The sequence below is a fragment of the Heteronotia binoei genome, chromosome 11, assembly GCF_032191835.1.
Source record: "Heteronotia binoei isolate CCM8104 ecotype False Entrance Well chromosome 11, APGP_CSIRO_Hbin_v1, whole genome shotgun sequence".
NCBI lineage: Eukaryota > Metazoa > Chordata > Lepidosauria > Squamata > Gekkonidae > Heteronotia > Heteronotia binoei.
The window spans coordinates 9617602-9635266 of NC_083233.1; the positions used below are offsets into that span (position 1 = coordinate 9617602).

General features: G+C 47.7%; 1 protein-coding gene across 1 annotated transcript in view; it reads right to left on the minus strand.

Annotated features, from left to right (window-relative positions):
* The window catches only part of MTMR8 (myotubularin related protein 8), a 46539-nt gene that overhangs the window by 5187 nt on the left and 23687 nt on the right, over positions 1 to 17665 (minus strand). Inside the window, exons 7-13 of the mRNA XM_060249985.1 lie at positions 16111 to 16243; positions 15025 to 15134; positions 12854 to 12979; positions 9058 to 9107; positions 7319 to 7519; positions 5439 to 5567; positions 1805 to 1931 (exon numbers count right to left, since the gene is read on the minus strand). Of these exons, the coding sequence (XP_060105968.1) occupies positions 1805 to 1931; positions 5439 to 5567; positions 7319 to 7519; positions 9058 to 9107; positions 12854 to 12979; positions 15025 to 15134; positions 16111 to 16243 (876 nt within the window). The remainder of the gene's footprint in view (positions 1 to 1804; positions 1932 to 5438; positions 5568 to 7318; positions 7520 to 9057; positions 9108 to 12853; positions 12980 to 15024; positions 15135 to 16110; positions 16244 to 17665) is intronic.

Below are 17665 nucleotides of genomic sequence, written 5' to 3' on the forward strand. Positions count from 1 at the left end.
AAAGGCCCCTCAGCCTATTTTCCCATCATCGTTCCATGCAGTTCAGGGGAGAGAGATTTCTATATCTAACTGTTCTGAGCCTCAGAGCATCATGGGTAGCCAAGTTGGTCTGTCTGTAGCAGTCAAGAGTCCAGGAGCACCTTAAAGCCTAATGAAGTCTGTGGCAGGCTCTGAGCTTTCACAAGTCACTGTCCCCACTTCGTCAGGTATCTTGTATGAAAGCCTTTCAGTTCACAGGGACACGTGAAGATGCCTTACACCTGGTTGATCCACCTAGCTCCGTGGAGTCTCCTGAGAAGACAGCTGGTCCCTGGCACAGAAGGAATTATTCTCTCTCCTTTAACTGGAGAGGCCAGCTCTCTACTGTTCCTCTAGCTCCAGTGTCTGCCTTCCAGAACAACACAACCCTATCACCCCATCTCCAGCTAGCCTATCAAGGCCTCCAGGCAATGGACTGCCAGTTTGGTGCAGTGGTTAAGTGTGCGGACTCTTATCTGGGAGAACCGGGTTTGATTCCCCACTCCTCCACTTGCACCTGCTGGCATGGCCTTGGGTCAGCCATAGCTCTGGCAGAGGTTGTCCTTGAAAGGGCAGCTGCTGTGAGAGCCCTCTCCAGCCCCACCCACCTCACAGGGTGTCTGTTGTGGGGGGAGAAGATATAGGAGATTGTAAGCCGCTCTGAGACTCTTTGGAGTGGAGGGTGGGATATAAATCCAATATCTTCATCTACCTCACAGGGTGTCTGTTGAGGGGGAGGAAGGTAAAAGAGATTGTGAGCCACTCTGAGACTCTTCGGATTGGAGGGTGGGATATAAATCCAATATCTTCATCTACCTCACAGGGTGTCTGTTGTGGGGGAGGAAGGTAAAGGAGATTGTGAGCTGCTCTGAGACTCTTCGGATTGGAGGGTGGGATATAAATCCAATATCTTCATCTACCTCACAGGGTGTCTGTTGTGGGGGAGGAAGGTAAAGGAGATTGTGAGCCACTCTGAGACTCTTCGGATTGGAGGGTGGGATATAAATCCAATATCTTCATCTACCTCACAGGGTGTCTGTTGTGGGGGAGGAAGGGAAAGGAGATTGTGAGCCGCTCTGAGACTCTTCGGATTGGAGGGTGGGATATAAATCCAATATCTTCATCTACCTCACAGGGTGTCTGTTGTGGGGGAGGAAGGTAAAGGAGATTGTGAGCTGCTCTGAGACTCTTCGGATTGGAGGGTGGGATATAAATCCAATATCTTCATCTACCTCACAGGGTGTCTGTTGTGGGAGGGGGAAGGTAAAGGAGATTGTGAGCCGCTCTGAGACTCTTCGGAGAGTAGGGCGGGATATAAATCCAATATCTTCATCTACCTCACAGGGTGTCTGTTGTGGGGGAGGAAGGTAAAGGAGATTGTGAGCCGCTCTGAGACTCTTCGGATTGGAGGGTGGGATATAAATCCAATATCTTCATCTACCTCACAGGGTGTCTGTTGTGGGAGGGGGAAGGTAAAGGAGATTGTGAGCCGCTCTGAGACTCTTCGGAGTGGAGGGTGGGATATAAATCCAATATCTTCATCTACCTCACAGGGTGTCTGTTGTGGGAGGGGGAAGGTAAAGGAGATTGTGAGCCGCTCTGAGACTCTTCGGAGTGGAGGGTGGGATATAAATCCAATATCTTCATCTACCTCACAGGGTGTCTGTTGTGGGGGAGGAAGGTAAAGGAGATTGTGAGCCGCTCTGAGACTCTTCGGAGTGGAGGGTGGGATATAAATCCAATATCTTTGTGAAGAAACACAATTTAACTGCTGTACCTTACTCACATTTTCCAGCTCATCTGCAGCATCTTCCAACTCCAGTTTCCGGCTCATGCATCCAAGGAGATGATCCAAAACACACTGCTTTGGGTGCATCCCTTTATCAAACCGGTTATACATGCCGCACCAGAACCTCAAGGAGAGAGAAAATACAAAGGCTTCTGAAACAACAGGAGCAGGGGGAGAAATTGCAAGTACCAGAGATCTATCCTTCTAAAGGAAGGAGGAAGAAAATTTTTTGATGACTTAACACAATTTTAAAAAATGAATTAAAAAACCCTAATAGGAAGCAACACACCTAAAAACTTAGCTTCTTTGCTTTGGCTGATGCAAAAAAATTACTGTACTTAAAAACAAAATAATTGTAATGATAACAACAAGATTTATAACAGCAAGAAATTGTGAAGATGCAGAGTGGACTTCTGAAGAGGCTCCCCGCAATGGAAAACATTGTACACACAACAGCTCAGACTTCATGTGGTGTCACAACTGAAGACACTTCTGGGCCCAACACAAACTCAGGTCAAAGAAACATGTAGTGAGGAACAAGAAGAAAGGGAACATTTCCAGGGCATCTTATCTTTTCAAAGTCCCTGGACATGTCAAGCAGCAAAAGGCTGCAGCCTTGCTGGAGAGAACGAACCTCTCATGACTTCCAAGATGCTTCCCCCCAAGGGCTCTGCCCAGGGACTGAACTGAGACCCTTTAAATAGACCCAGGGCTGAACTGAGGCAGCTGCGAGGCCTTTCCTAGTCAGGAAGCAAAACTCTGCTTTTGAAACAAGCAGTCATCTCACAAAAGCCCAATATGCAGCTGTTTTGCACTCAGGGAATCTGCAATCAAGCACATCTTGCTCAAAATGGAAATGACATGGGTCGTTTTCGCACTCACCTCCAGCCGGCGCGACCCCCCTCTTCACCGCGCAGGATCTGCGCGGATTTCGCATTAAATGCCGCGGAGCAGCCTTTTGCGCCGGAAACTCCAGTTGCAAAAGCCGCTCAAACGTAAATCGCCAAAAAGCAGTTTGGCGTTTGCGCGGCTTTTGCGACGGGAGTTTCCGGCGCAAAAGGCTGCTCCGCGGCATTTAGTGCGAAATCCGCGCAGATCCTGCACGGTGAAGAGGGGGGTCGCGCCGGCTGGAGGTGAGTGCGAAAACGACCATGGTCTTTTTAGATGTTAGAGACAATTCTAAGAACATGTGGTGATCCTGGTTTCCTGTGGCCTCAAATTAGGAAAGCAAGCTACAGTCTGGGAGAGGACTGTTGGGAGAACAAATCAATAAACTGGACCAAGGGAAAGAGCAGTCAAGCCTCATCCTCAACTGTGAGGACAACGATGTCACCCTCGTCCAAATGCAGATCTGAGTGTATCACTTACCAGTCATAAAAATAAGGCAAAGTGTGCCACTGAGGTGCCGTTTATTCATGGCGACCCCATGGAGCTCAACCTCATGGAGTTTTCAAGGCATGAAGATGATGACTTTGGATTTATATCCCACCCTATACTCTGAATCTCAGAGTGGTCACAACCTCCTTTACCTCCCCCCTGCCCCCAACAGACACGTTGTGAGAAAGGTGGGGCTGGGAGAGCTCTTACAGCAGCTGCCCTTCCAAGGACAACTCCTGTGAGAGCCGTGGCTGCCCCAAGGCCATTCCAGGAATGGGGAATCAAACCTGATTCTCCCAGAGCCTGCGCACTTAACCACTACACCAAACTGGCTCTCTAGAGATGAGCAGAAGTGGTTTGCCGTTACTTGCCTTGGTATATCAGCTCCTACCTTCCTTGGTGGTCTCCTGCTTAGTCTCCAAGTTCTGGCAAGATCAAGACGGGCTAAGAAGATAGCTACAATAGAAAGCAGACCTGGGGGGGGGGCGGTGCCATGATCTTAGGGACAGTATCATAATGCTCCTGTATAAATTGATGGTGTAGTCTAACTTGGAGTGCTGTGTGCAGTTCTGGTCGCCGCACCTCAAAAAGGATATTATAGCATTGGAGAAAGTCCAGAAAAGGGCAACTAGAATGATTAAAGGGCTGGAACACTTTCCCTATGAAGAACGGTTGAAATGCTTGGGGCTCTTTAGCTTGGAGAAACGTCGACTGCGGGGTGACATGATAGAGGTTTACAAGATAATGCATGGGATGGAGAAAGTAGAGAAAGAAGTACTTTTCTCTCTTTCTCACAATACAAGAACTCGTGGGCATTCGATGAAATTGCTGAGCAGACAGGTTAAAACGGATAAAAGGAAGTACTTCTTCACCCAAAGGGTGATTAACATGTGGAATTCGCTGCCACAGGACGTGGTGGCGGCCACAAGCATAGCCACCTTCAAGAGGGGGTTAGATAAAAATATGGAGCAGAGGTCCATCAGTGGCTATTAGCCACAGTGTGTGTGTGTGTGTGTGTATATAATTTTTTTTTTGGGGGGGGGGAAGCACTGTGTGACACAGAGTGTTGGACTGGATGGGCCATTGGCCTGATCTAACATGGCTTCTCTTATGTTCTTAGACTGATAAGAGTAAAATTAGTCAAAACCAGCTCCTTGATGGAAATGTGGGAACTCAGAATCTAGAATCAATGAATCTGCACAAACTATGACTGCAAGCTGTTTTGTTCTGAAACCAGCCCAGTACCATCGAATCCTCAAGACCAGCCCAGTCCCATCAAATCCTCACAAAGATACATAAAGTCTGCACGAATGCAAGAGAGAGCATTAATGCGGCATTCAGCATCTCAAGAACCTTGACTTCCTCCCCACCCCCTTTCAAATCATGCTCTTATCGAGCCACGAGCACCCGGCCTGCTGGACTCTGGGAAGGAGTGCTGAACAAGATTTCGCAATCAATCTTTATTTGGTGGGATCACAGATCATGCAAGACGGACACGCATGGAGAGCCACCGTCACATCAACATAAGATTTCTGTCAGGGAGGGTTTCAGTGCCTGATATTGCTATTTTTATCCTTTATGCAGGTTGGAGAATTCAGCTCCCCTCCGTTCAGAACTTGGATTTCTTCAGCAAAGGAAGAAAATGAGCTTCAACTCTAACAATATTCGGGTTATTTGTTATTGAAGAAACACTATAAACAATTTACACATTTTATTTTCCTTCCCTTTTAACATCCGGCATCCAGTAACCTTTTTTCTCTTGCATTATTAAAGAAAGCAAAACAAAATAGCAATGTTATCAAAGATTTCAGGTGTTCACGGCTGGTAACATCATTAGGGTTTGTAGAGTCTTTCGGGATCAAGTGACGTGTTCTACTGGTGAAAGTTTTCCTTCCAGACGTTTCGTTCTCAGCTGCGGAGAACATCCTCAGTGGCGTTGCAGCCGGAGCAGGAGCTCAGACCTTCCTGGCTGCTGTGCATTGAGTGGGGCCAGGGCTGCTGGAGAGCTGCTATTTCTAGGCTGGAGGGGGTGTGATTAAAGGGCAATTGCCAAGAAGGTCTGAGCGCCTGCTCTGGCTGCAACGCCACTGAGGATGTTCTCCGCAGCTGAGAACGAAACGTCTGGAAGGAAAACTTTCTCCAGTATAACACGGCACTTGAGCCCGAAAGACTCTACAAACCCTAATAAAAATAGCAACGGCATGTTCCGATCGTTGATGTTTTCCTGGCTCGTTTCCCCCAGCGAGTGACTTACTGGAAGCTGAAAGGCAGAGTGTTGGGCCGGAGTTCCTTGTAAGTGGAGAATCCCTTATACAAGGGGTTCCTGAACTCTTGCTTCCTGTGCTGCAGGAAAGGCCACAGGGAATGGGTCTTCTCAAAGATCCTGAAAAATAAATAAGCCAGCTCTCACTGGGGGAGGGGGCGGTCAATAAATAAGCCTACAGGGCAGCCATTCAGGACTGCAGTCTCAACCAAAGGAGATCCTCTTTACTGCAACGCTAGGAATTCACTTCTGAAGAGTGAGGAGCGGCCGTGGCTCAGCTAGAAAGAGAGCTGCTACCAAAACGCCTGCCGCAAATCAAGTCCCCGCCCCCTTCAATATCAGTTCCAAGCTACCCCCTGCCCTCATGGGATGTGTGCAGCAGGACACGGTGTACAGCGATGGGGGTGGGGGGAGAGAAGTAATAGGGACCAGTTTCACTGCATAGAACAGATGAGAAGAAGTCAACACAAGGATGATGTTTTCAAAGGCAGCCCCGTGTTCTTTGAAGTTGGTACGCCTCCCAACACAAATAACAATGTTTATCCACTATAATGAAGATGAAGAAACAAACTGGTGCAGAGGGAAACAGAATTTTGAAAAATTACCGTATTTTTCGCACCGTAAGACGCTCCGGACGATAGGACGCACCTTCCTCCTGGGGGGCGATCCGCTGCCTCCGATCCTGGCGCTTCCTCCGTGCCTGCCTGCCTGGCTCCAGCTCTGACGCTTACAGCAAGCGCCAGGATCGCTCCCTCTGCCCTCCGATCCCGGCGCTTGCTGTAAGCATCAGAGCTGAAGCCAGGCAGAAAGGCACGGAGGAAGCACGCTGCCCTCTCCACAGCCGGCGCTCGCAAAGCGCTGGGTTTGCGGAGGGGGCGGGTGCTTCCTCCGTGCCTTTCTGCCTGGCTTCAGCTCTGATGCTAACAGCAAGCGCCGGGATCGGAGGGCAGAGGGAGAGATCCTGGCGCTTGCTGTAAGGGTCAGAGCTGAAGCCAGGAAGAAAGGCACGGAGGAAGCGCCGGGATCAGAGGCAGCGGATCGCCCCCCAGGAGGAAGGTGCGTCCTATCGTCCAGAGCGTCTTATGGTGCGAAAAATACGGTAATTTTTCAAGATTCTGTTTCCCTCTGCACCAGTTTGTTTCTTCATCTTCATTATAGTGGATAAACATTGTTATTTGTGCTGGGAGGCAGCGGATCGCACCCCCCCCCCGCCCCAGGAAGGTAGGTACCAGTACCTTCGCTCCATAAGACGCACACACTTTCCCCCCCACTTTTTTGGGGGGAGGAAAGTGCGTCTTATGGTACAAAAATATGGTATACATCCCCCATGTGTTTTGCATTTGCCAGGGGGAATCAGATTCTTTTTAGAATCTACACCGCTTTGTTTCTTCATCCTTGTTTTACCTTAGTGCCCCCCCCACCATTTTCTTCACTGTATATCCACTACAGCCATAGAAAGGCACACACATTTCAGGTGAGGCAAATCAAGGGACAGAGGGAGGAGGGTGCAGAGCCATGCACCTCCCCCCCATTTGAACCTCCTACAATCCCTAAGGGTTCTATGCACATACCTAGGTATTACCATCCTTATACTTCAAATCTAATTCTGAAGCTATGTACTTGGAAGCAATGCTATTTGGATTCAATACAGCTGTGGAATGGACCTACACGTAAGGAGTATGTAGACCAAGCCGAAGAGGCCCAGCAATAACCAGGAGCTGCTACACCACAGATTCTGCAGACGCCGTGCCCTTCCGCATTATTCTCCAGAGTTCATGAGACAATTCATTCCTTGGTCTTCAAAAACAATCCACTCCAAAGACAAAAGCGAAACCACTAAGATCTCCTGTCCTCTGGAAAAACCAACTGACCTCAGATCTTCCCGGTCCTTCTGACAGGTGCCCAGAAAATTGCCGAACTGGCAGGAATAGATGTGATCATGGACCTCCAGGAGAAGACGCTCATTAAAGTCAAACGCGCAGGGAAATTGCTGCATTAGTTGCCAGGTGCAGTCCACAAACTGGGTGAAGACCGGGGACACCTCCTTGGGGTCACCTTCTAGATGGCCACACCTGTAGAGGGGGAAAGGCAATTTACCATCACCGTCACCATCCACCTGCAGCCTTTCCACAATAATTGGGACCAAAATGAGGAAAATCAATTTTCCATACTCCTGATAACCTTCTCAATGAATAAATGGAAGCCACACAGTCCGTAGGGAAAGGGGGGCGGGGAAGCTTAAATGGAAGAACTGTAGTGGGGAAGTGCTTCAAAAAAAGGTACGTTTAAACCTATCTGCCCTTTCTGTTATTCTCGATCTACGGTGTGCAGTCAGCTTGGTGTAGTGGTTAAGTGTGCGGACTCTTATCTGGGAGAACTGGGTTTGATTCCCCACTCCTCCACTTGCACCTGCTGGCTTTGGGTCAGCCATAGCTCTGGCAGAGGTTGTCCTTGAAAGGGAAGCTGCTGTGAGAGCTTTCTCAGCCCCACCCACCTCACAGGGTGTCTGTTGTGGGGGAGGAAGGGAAAGGAGATTGTGAGCCGCTCTGAGACTCTTCGGAGTGGAGGGCAGGATATAAATCCAATATCTTCATCTACCTCACAGGGTGTCTGTTGTGGGGGAGGAAGGGAAAGGAGATTGTGAGCCGCTCTGAGACTCTTTGGAGTGGAGGGTGGGATGTAAATCCAATATCTTCATCTACCTCACAGGGTGTCTGTTGTGGGGGGGAGGAAGGTAAAGGAGAATGTGAGCCGCTCTGAGATTCTTCGGAGTGGAGGGTGGGATATAAATTCAATATCTTCATCTACCTCACAGGGTGTCTGTTGTGGGGGGGGGGGGGGGGAGGAAGGGAAAGGAGATTGTGAGCCGCTCTGAGACTCCTCGGAGTGGAGGGTGGGATATAAATCCAATATCTTCATCTACCTCACAGGGTGTCTGTTGTGGGGGGGAGGAAGGTAAAGGAGAATGTGAGCCGCTCTGAGACTCTTCGGAGTAGTGGGCAGGATATAAATCCAATTTCTTCTTCTTCAGACTCCTTTCCAATGCAAAGCAGGACAGAGGGTGCTTCAGGCCCAAGAAAGGCTGCCAATCTCCAGGTGGGGGCTGGAGTGCTTCCAAATTACAACTAGGGTTGCCAATCTCCAGGCAGGGTCTAGAGAACTCCCAGAATTACAACTGATCACCAGATTACAAAAGTCCATTCCGCTGGAGAAAACGGCTGCTTTGAAGAGTAGATCTGGCGGCCTGTCCTCCACTGAGGTTTCTCCCCTCCTCCAAATTCCCAGGAATTTCCAACCCTGATGCTGGCAACCCTAAGCCCAAGGGAGAACCCAACGAGAAACTAACAAATACCTGTCTGGAGTTCTCTGGAGCACAGAAAAGAAATTAAACTTTTCCCCCAGTGCTATCAGTAATTCCACTGCATTGTTTGATTCCTTCACCACCTCTACTCTAAGTATTTTGAACAAGGAGGCTGACAAAATCCTCCCCTTCTGTTTTATCCTCACAACAACCCTGTGGGGTAGGATGCACCATGCGCTTCAAGAAGAGACACCGCTCAGACAAACCTCACCTTCCTCAAGCCAACCTTAACCCACGTTCTATTTTTACCTGTGTGAGAACTTGTGACCCATGGCGATCCATTCCTTTTCGATCAGAACCTTTAAAGGCAGAGAAAGACAAACTGTTATAAACTGACTTCGCAAAAAGAAGTTAAGTGTCAAGCATGCGGGTTCAATGACGAGTCGAAGCTGATACAAAGACTATGTTTATTGACAGACCGATACTTTGGCTCAAGCCGTGGCTTGAGAAGAACGAAACCAATACATTGATACACAACTCTTAAGCTACACTTCAAAGGGATTCCTACGGGGAGGGAAAGCAGGGGAACATTCACACACAGAATATCAAAACTATATACATTCCCAGGACATTATCAGGCATTCGGCCTTGCAATGCCCAGATGGCTCATCCTCCCGGGGAAGGATTCATGGGAAGGTGCTGATTGCTTTGTTCCCTCTAATTAACAGTCATAAAACAAGAGAGGAGCCAGGAAAGAATAATAAACTAACAACATTTGGTTCTCTAGGATACTACCCAGGCCTGCTTTAGCCAGGCCCTAAAACCATCACTTATTGATCAGAATTAGCCATGCTTGACATTAAGGGACACACCATTCAGATCTGCATACCCCCCCAAATACTTGGTCAGAACCTCACTCCAGGCCCTCCTGGAGGAAAGTCTGATAGAATACAGCAAGACAGCAATTTCTGAGTGAGCATGCATGGGAGTGCTCTGTCCTGCTGCTACCTCGAAGCCAAGGATATCCTCTCCCCCACCCCCCAGGGATTTATTTGCAGAACAAGAACATCTTCCAAGGGTTGGGAGAAGAGTTTTCACCACCAGCCCCAACAAGGAAAAGAAAAAGCCTAACTCCAGTTCAGACCACTGAGGCGAGTCCATAATAGAAGAAGATGATGATATTGGATTTATATCCCGCCCTCCACTCCGAAGAGTCTCAGAGCGGCTCACAATCTCCTTTCCCTTCCCCCCCCCCCACAACAGACACCCTGTGAGGTAGATGAAGATATTAGATTTATATCCCGCCCTCCACTCCGAAGAGTCTCAGAGCGGTTCACAATCTCCTTTACCTTCCTCCCCCACAACAGACACCCTGTGAGGTGGGTGGGGCTGGAGAGGGCTCTCACAGCAGCTGCCCTTTCAAGGACAACCTCTGCCAGAGCTATGGCTGACCCAAGGCCATTCCAGCAGGTGCAAGTGGAGGAGTGGGGAATCAAACCCGGTTCTCCCAGATAAGAGTCCACACACTTAACCACCACACCAAACTGGCTCTGATGATTTCCAGAAGCACAAAGCCCACCCCCGTCCCATGTGCTAAGAGAATGGCCTCCAGCAAGGCTCTTTTTCTGGGAAAAGAGGTGCCGGAACTCTCAACAGGGAAATGAAGGAGAGACATTTGGGTGCCTTTCGTGAACTTTTAAACATTTTAGAAGAATTTTGTTTCCACAAAGAGGCTCTAGGACGCCATTCCACCATGTTCCCCTGCAAAAAAAGCCCAGGCCTCAAGGCTTCATCCGTATAGAGCCCCAGAATCTGCTTTGATGCTACAAATCAGAAAACATCCTGCCCCAAGCAGAGATAATCTGCACAATCGGTGGAAACAGGGCAGAGCGCGACAGCCCAGCAGGGACCTCTTCGGAGCAGGTCCTGGAGACAGATAAGAGAAGGCATCTACTTCAGAACAAGCTGAGCCTTCTCCACTGTTAGAAGGACAGACTTGGTAATAATAATCAGATTGCTTATTTATAGAGCACCTCAACAGCTGGGTACAGCGCAAGCATTGTATTAAGTACAAAGCCTGCCTCCGGGCTCGCGGCTCCTCCTTTTCCACATCCCAATATAAATGAGTGAACATGGAAGACAGCAGAGGCAGCAAAGCTAGGGATGACTCACTGCAGCAATCTGCCTGATGGGCTGTTCTTAAGCCCTGCAAAAGCATAACCACCCTTGTTTTTCACTTTCCCTCAAAACCAAGCACAGACGTGCCCGGCCTCAAAGGCCCTGCTGTAACTCTCACAACGTAATTCTCGAAGGCTTAGAAAAGTTGCTCAGAAGGTTCTAAAGATGGAGGAGACAAACCCAAAGAGGGTACGATTGAGTAAGTTGGCAGATTCCTTCTAGGTATGCAAACATTTGAAGTTAATGCAAGAATAAATGCGACAGTTACAGCCTTCCATAATGGCCCCTACATGGTGGAACCAGCTGCCGGAGGAGGTGAGGGCCCTGCGGGACCTTATTCAGTTCCGCAGGGCCTGTAAGACAACCTTCTTCCGGCTAGCCTACACCTGACTGGGAAATAAATGTAGCTTATTAGACTCCTGTTAATTATATTGTATAAGATTTGATGTTAAGGTTTTTAGGTTTTAAATGTTCTGACTTTTTAATTGCTTATATATGTAAATGTTAATTTAAATTCTGTTTTATCGTCTGCTGTGAGCCGCCCTGAGCCATTTTTGTGGGAAGGGCGGGATACAAATCATAGAATAAACAAATAAATAAACATGGAGAATGAAAATACGTGAAAACACAACCGAGCTGCCCAAATTTTTGGTCAAAGCCTAGAGAGGCACTCTAGTTGGCTGTCCTCCGCACACTCACCTACCCTCAAACAGATGGCTACTGATGCGACAGTTACAGCCTTTTTATTTGACGTTAATGCAAGAATAAATGGCCTTAATCATGGGATATCTTTGAGCTGGATGGAACAAGGGTGGATCGCCCCCAGGCTCTCATGATAAACATTTCACTAAGGTCTCAACTGTAAACATGAAGTTTCAAAAGGCCATGCTAAGATGCTTCAAATGGCCACAGGGTACCCACAAGAGAAGTCCACAGTACAAGCTAGTGACACTAATGTGCACAGTAGCACACGTGCAGGGTTGACTCCGTGGCACTGCCAGGTCAATGGGTTTTTCAGCTTATGCCTAGGCACACAATAGATCTCTAATGCCTCTGCCATCACAAAGCCTAAATAAAACTATCAAAGATTTCAGGTTTTCACGGCTGGTAACATCATTAGGGTTTGTAGAATCTTTCGGGCTCAAGTGCCGTGTTCTACTGGAGAAAAATTTTCTTGCAGACGTTTCGTTCTCAGCTGCGGAGAATATCCTCAGTGGCGTTGCAGCTGGAGCAGGCACTCAGACCTTCTTGGCTGCTGTGCATTGAGTGGGGCCAGGGCTGCTGGAGAGCTGCTATTTCTAGGCTGGAGGGGGTGTGGTGAGAGGGCAATTGGTTTGTGGATGTGCCTATTGTTTGGTGGGGCTTCCTGGAAGGGTAGTGATAAGGAAACTGGCTGTTGAATGTGACCATTGTTCTGTGTTAATTGCTGGGAGGGTTGGAAGGGGTGTGAAGAAAAGGCAGATGGTTGTTGACTGTGCTGATTGTTCTGTTGAATGTGCTGGTTGTTCTGTGAATTTCTGCAATTTATAGTCAGTAGGGTGTTTTGCAGAGCTGGATACCAAGATTGGTGGATGGAAATGCCTTCTTCCTTTCTGTTAAAGTTGTGCTGGTGTTTGTAAATCTCAATAGCTTCTCTGTTCAGGCGGGTATGATAATGTGAGGCTGTAGAAAGCCAAGTTGTGAGGATAACTGTAGAAAGCCTCTACAGCCTCACATTATCATACCCGCCTGAACAGAGAAGCTATCGAGATTTACAAACCCTAAATAAAACTGTTTGGCTACACACACCCACACCCGTGGAAGCCAACTGAGGCGTACGATGGGGGCTTGTTCACTTTTCCAGTTAGTTCCCAAAGCCGGGGGGGGGGGGGGGAGAAGAGTGACCCAGCGCTTTGTTCAGAAGCCTCAAGATGTTCTCTCCTCTTACCATGAATCCTTTTAGTGTCCGATAAAACGGATCTAGGAGGAGGCTAGCCAGGGAGCAGACTTGGGCAGTGCGGTCCCAGCCGTCTGAGCAGTGGACCAAGACGCTGGCGTGCTCATCTTTCACAGCCTACAAAGAGATGAATCGCAGATGCCACATCAAAAGGCTTCACTGCCAAGATAACATAAAGCACTGGTTTAAGTAACTGAGAATTTATTTATTTTTTCCCCTTTCCAAATTACCTTTTATTATTTAACATTTAACATAGTAATACACAATAATACAACTTACACACTAAAATATACACATTTACATATCAACATCAACCTACTAACATAAAACATCTAATGGAGTGACTGAGTCAAGAAAAGACTATAACTTTCAATATTTTCATATCATTTCAAATCCTAATGTTTTAGCTCACAAATATATCGGGCTCCAGGTCTCTTTACATTCTTCCATATTTCCTCCTTTCAATCTACAAGTTAACATATCCATTTCAGCTGCTTCCATTAATTTAGACAAAAATTCATTCTTGTTTGGCGTTTGCGGCTTTTTCCAGTACTTAGCATACAATATCCTTGCTATAGTAATAATATGCAGTAACAGCCTTTTCATTTTCTTAGATAATGTGATTTGACAAATATTTAATAAGTATAGTTCTGGTACATGAGGAATTCTTGTTTTTAACATCTTTTGGCACCAGAGGGATATTTGTACCCAACTGAGAATTCAGACCACTCTAGGTGCAAGGAAAGCCTACATCATGACGTGTGAAGCGGAGCTGCAGGAAGCCAGAGCTGAGGTCTCCAATATGGCAGCTGAGGGCTCCATGGCACTAGCCAAAACACCGTGTTTTTAGAAAGTGCTTGGAGCCAGGTAGGGCTTTTGCCCAGCAAGGCTTCTGATTGGCTGTGCAGTTTTTTAAAAAATGTTGCTTTGGCAGCACCTGCCAGCAAAGCATAAGGACCTTCACTGTGTGACTGAAGGGAAGTCACAGCAGGCATTGTGTGTGTGTGTCTGGCTCTGCCTTTTATGGCAGCCATTTTGTGGCTGCATCCACCGCGCTGTGTCAGAATTCCAAAGATGCCCGCAGGCTCAGAAGGAACAGTTAGGGATCTCTGCCCTGAAGAATCAGTAAGAACCTTCCCTTCATGACGCCTCTGCATGCCAATAAGGCCACTTGCAATTCTGTGAGACTTGCCCTCAGGAACGTTAAAGATTTGGGCCCCTATCGGCCATCCAAAATCCAGCCACATGACAGAAGCCTTTGCTCAGCAATGTCAAAGTGTCTATAACTTGTTTCATTTATACCCCCTCCTTTCTCCCCAGTGGGAACCAGAGAGACTTAAGTTCTTTTCCTCCCATTTTATCCTCACAACTGCCCTATGTGGTTAGGCTGAGAGTCAAACTAAATGTGGTCACAAGCAGCGTTCCCTCTAAGCTGCAGAGTCTTGTGAGCAAAAATTCTACTTTGTGAGCCAAACTAAATGTGGTCACAAGCAGCATTCCCTCTAAGCTGCAGAGTCTTGTGAGCAAAAATTCTACTTTGTGAGCCAAACTAAATGTGGTCACAAGCAGCATTCCCTCTAAGCTGCAGAGTCTTGTGAGCAAAAATTCTACTTTGTGAGCCAAACTAAATGTGGTCACAAGCAGCGTTCCCTCTAAGCTGCAGAGTCTTGTGAGCAAAAATTCTACTTTGTGAGCCAAACTAAATGTGGTCACAAGCAGTGTTTCCCTCTAAGCTGCAGAGTCTTGTGAGCAAAAATTCTACTTTGTGAGCTCCTGGCACTGAAGTTGTGAGCGACTGCATAAATGAGTGTGCTCTGGGGGCATCCTTCCTGAGCTGAAACAAAAATGTGTGAGCTGGAGGCCAAAAATCTGTGAGCTACCTCACACTCACTCAGCTTAGAAGGGGACACTGGTCACAAGGTCACCCGTGGCAGAACAGGAATTCAAACTTGGTTCTCCCAGATCCTGGTGCAACAATCTAACTGCTGCACCACTTTGGCTCTCTCTTCAATACAATACTGTTCTGCACTTCAATACAATACTTAGGAGAGAATTGAAAACTTATGGGAAAACTACGTTCCTAGCACACATTAAAACCCCACCCCAAGCAACAAAGTTCCTGGAAACACACCCAGCGCCTCACAGGCAGAGGGAAGATTTACCTTGGCAAGAAAGACGCCGGCGTCCATCACTGCTTTTATGTGTCGCAACCAGCCAGAGCTCTCCAGACCAGTCAGGAAGTCACTCATTGAAGGGGATTTGGTTTCGCAGACTGAAGGAACAGAAGCAGAAGAGGGGAGGCTTGAAAAGGCCGAAGGCTGGCTCAGCTCTGCTCCCACTTACCCCTGAGCCTCACAATCAGAAACTCAGATCGCTACTGAGGTATTTCTGAGCCTCATGAAAACATCTTGGCTCTACATTAATTCATAAAATGCCAGCCTGTTCATAAAACGTATTTCTTTGAGAAGTGCACCGGCTTGAACTCTGAAGGTGACTTCTGGGAGGATCCCGTCACTTCACACAGGGCACCCTCCGAGGTCCCCTCACAGGCAGCAAAGCCTCAAACAAGGGGCTACCTTCAACTCAGCAGCAGCCTTGAAAGGAGTCACAAAAAGGCAATTTCTTTATCCTGCATGTCCTCAAATATCACAGGTGCAGAGGGATCCACCTCCAAGCAGCCTAGACAGGAAGGGCTTCCCTTCCCCATGCTGAAGAACGTGGCCGTTTCTGATCCAGAAATTCTGCAGCTGTATTACTTCAGAACTTTATTCTTTGGGTTGTGCTTATTATCTAGCATGTTTCCCCAACTTTGGCCTCTCTTCCCAGTAAAAGCAGAAGCGCCTTCCATAACTGCTTCTTTCCTCCCTCTCTGTGTGGATGTAAAGTGCTGCCAAGCTGCAGCCTATGGCGACCCCTCCGGTATTCAAAACAACAGGAGGGGGTTTGCCGTAGCCTCCCTCTGTGTAGCAGAGCTCCTTGGTGGTCTGCCATTCAAATACTGACCAAGTTTGACCCTTCTTAGCTCCAGAGATCTGACGAGATCAGGCTAGCCCGGGCCACTCTTCCCTCCTGGTGCTTAATACCAGCTGGCAACGCAAGCCACTCGAGCAAGCAAAGAACACGGCAGTTGTTGACTCTCCTAATCTCTTCCCTCTCCCACGCCCCCAGAGCACACAGACTTGTGTCTACAGCACTGGCTCATTCCACAGCAGGTGATGACCACAAGCCGTCCACCAAAGCCAGCACACCTTCCAAGAGCTTCTGAAGGCTACTCCTCATGACATGGATGTTTTCAATGCCGATGAATTTAAAACGGATGTTATCGTAATTGTCCACGTTCTCGTAACCCTTCCCGGCGGCTCGGTTGGCCATGGCATTCAACTGGAAGAAGTAAAGGGCAAATGTGAGTAACAGCACATTCCCCAAAATGCTGAGCGGTCCAACAGTACTATATGAGAAGTGCCAGTAAAAATGGTACCTTTTTTACAGTCTCCTACGCACGAGTTGCAAATTCTAAGGCTATAGCCAGATGTCGCACAAACTGCAGAGTTACCAGCATGGGGAGGGGTTGTGGCTCAGTGGAAGAGTACCTGCTTGGCATGCAGAAGGCCCCAGGTTCAATCTCCAGCCAGCAAGACCTCAGCCTGAGACCCTGGAGAGCCACACACTGAGTAGACAGTACTGACTTTGACGGTTTGATTCACGATGAGGCAAGCGTCACGTGTTCACCAAAAGCAGCTTTTCCCCCTGTCCAATATTGCTCATAAGAACATAAGAGAAGCCATGTTGGATCAGGCCAACGGCCCATCCAGTCCAACACTCTGAGTCACATAAGAACATAAGAGAAGCCATGTTGGACCAGGCCAATGGCCCATCCAGTCCAACACTCTGTGCCACAGTGGCAAAATTTTTTTATATATACACACACACTGTGGCTAATATCCACTGATGGACCTGTGCTCCATATTTTTATCTAAACCCCTCTTGAAGGTGGCTATACTTGTGGCCGCCACCACCTCCTGTGGCAGTGAATTCCACATGTTAATCACCCTTTGGGTGAAGAAGTACTTCCTTTTATCCGTTTTAACCTGTCTGCTCAGCAATTTCATCGAATGCCCACGAGTTCTTGTATTGTGAGAAAGGAAGAAAAGTACTTCTTTCTCTACTTTCTCCATCCCATGCATTATCTTGTAAACCGCTATCATGTCACCCCGCAGTCGACGTTTTTCCAAGCTAAAGAGTCTCAAGCGTTTCAACCTTTCTTCATAGGGAAAGTGCTCCAGCCCTTTAATCATTCTAGTTGCCCTTTTCTGGACTTTCTCCAATGCTATAATATCCTTTTTGAGGTGCGGCGAAAGAGCAAATTTCATTTCTTTACAATAAAATGCTCATTTCTTTACAATAAAAATGCAGGCTATGGCATGCTTTCTTGCAAGTGGCAGTCAACAGGATGGACCTGTCCTGCCTGCACAGGTGCATTCCTCTGGGGAAAGGCTTCTTCCCTGGTGCAAGACCCTCTTCCAAGCACCTTGCATCAAAAGGGACACCTTCTGCTGGAGATAAAACTACTCCAGTAACAAAACGGACCTGTGGGACTCAACCCCGTGAAAAGAAGCAAAAAGGGCCTGGGAGTTTTATTGACAGTTTGGGGCTAACAGAAATGCAAAGTTTTAGAAAACTGCAAAGGCATTCAGCAAAAGAGAAATACTGCAGCAAGTAGGGGTATGCATTCTGATCTATCCAATTCAAATATACCCCCAAACACCTTACCAATGTTTTCTGGGTTTACTTCAGCATCCCTAA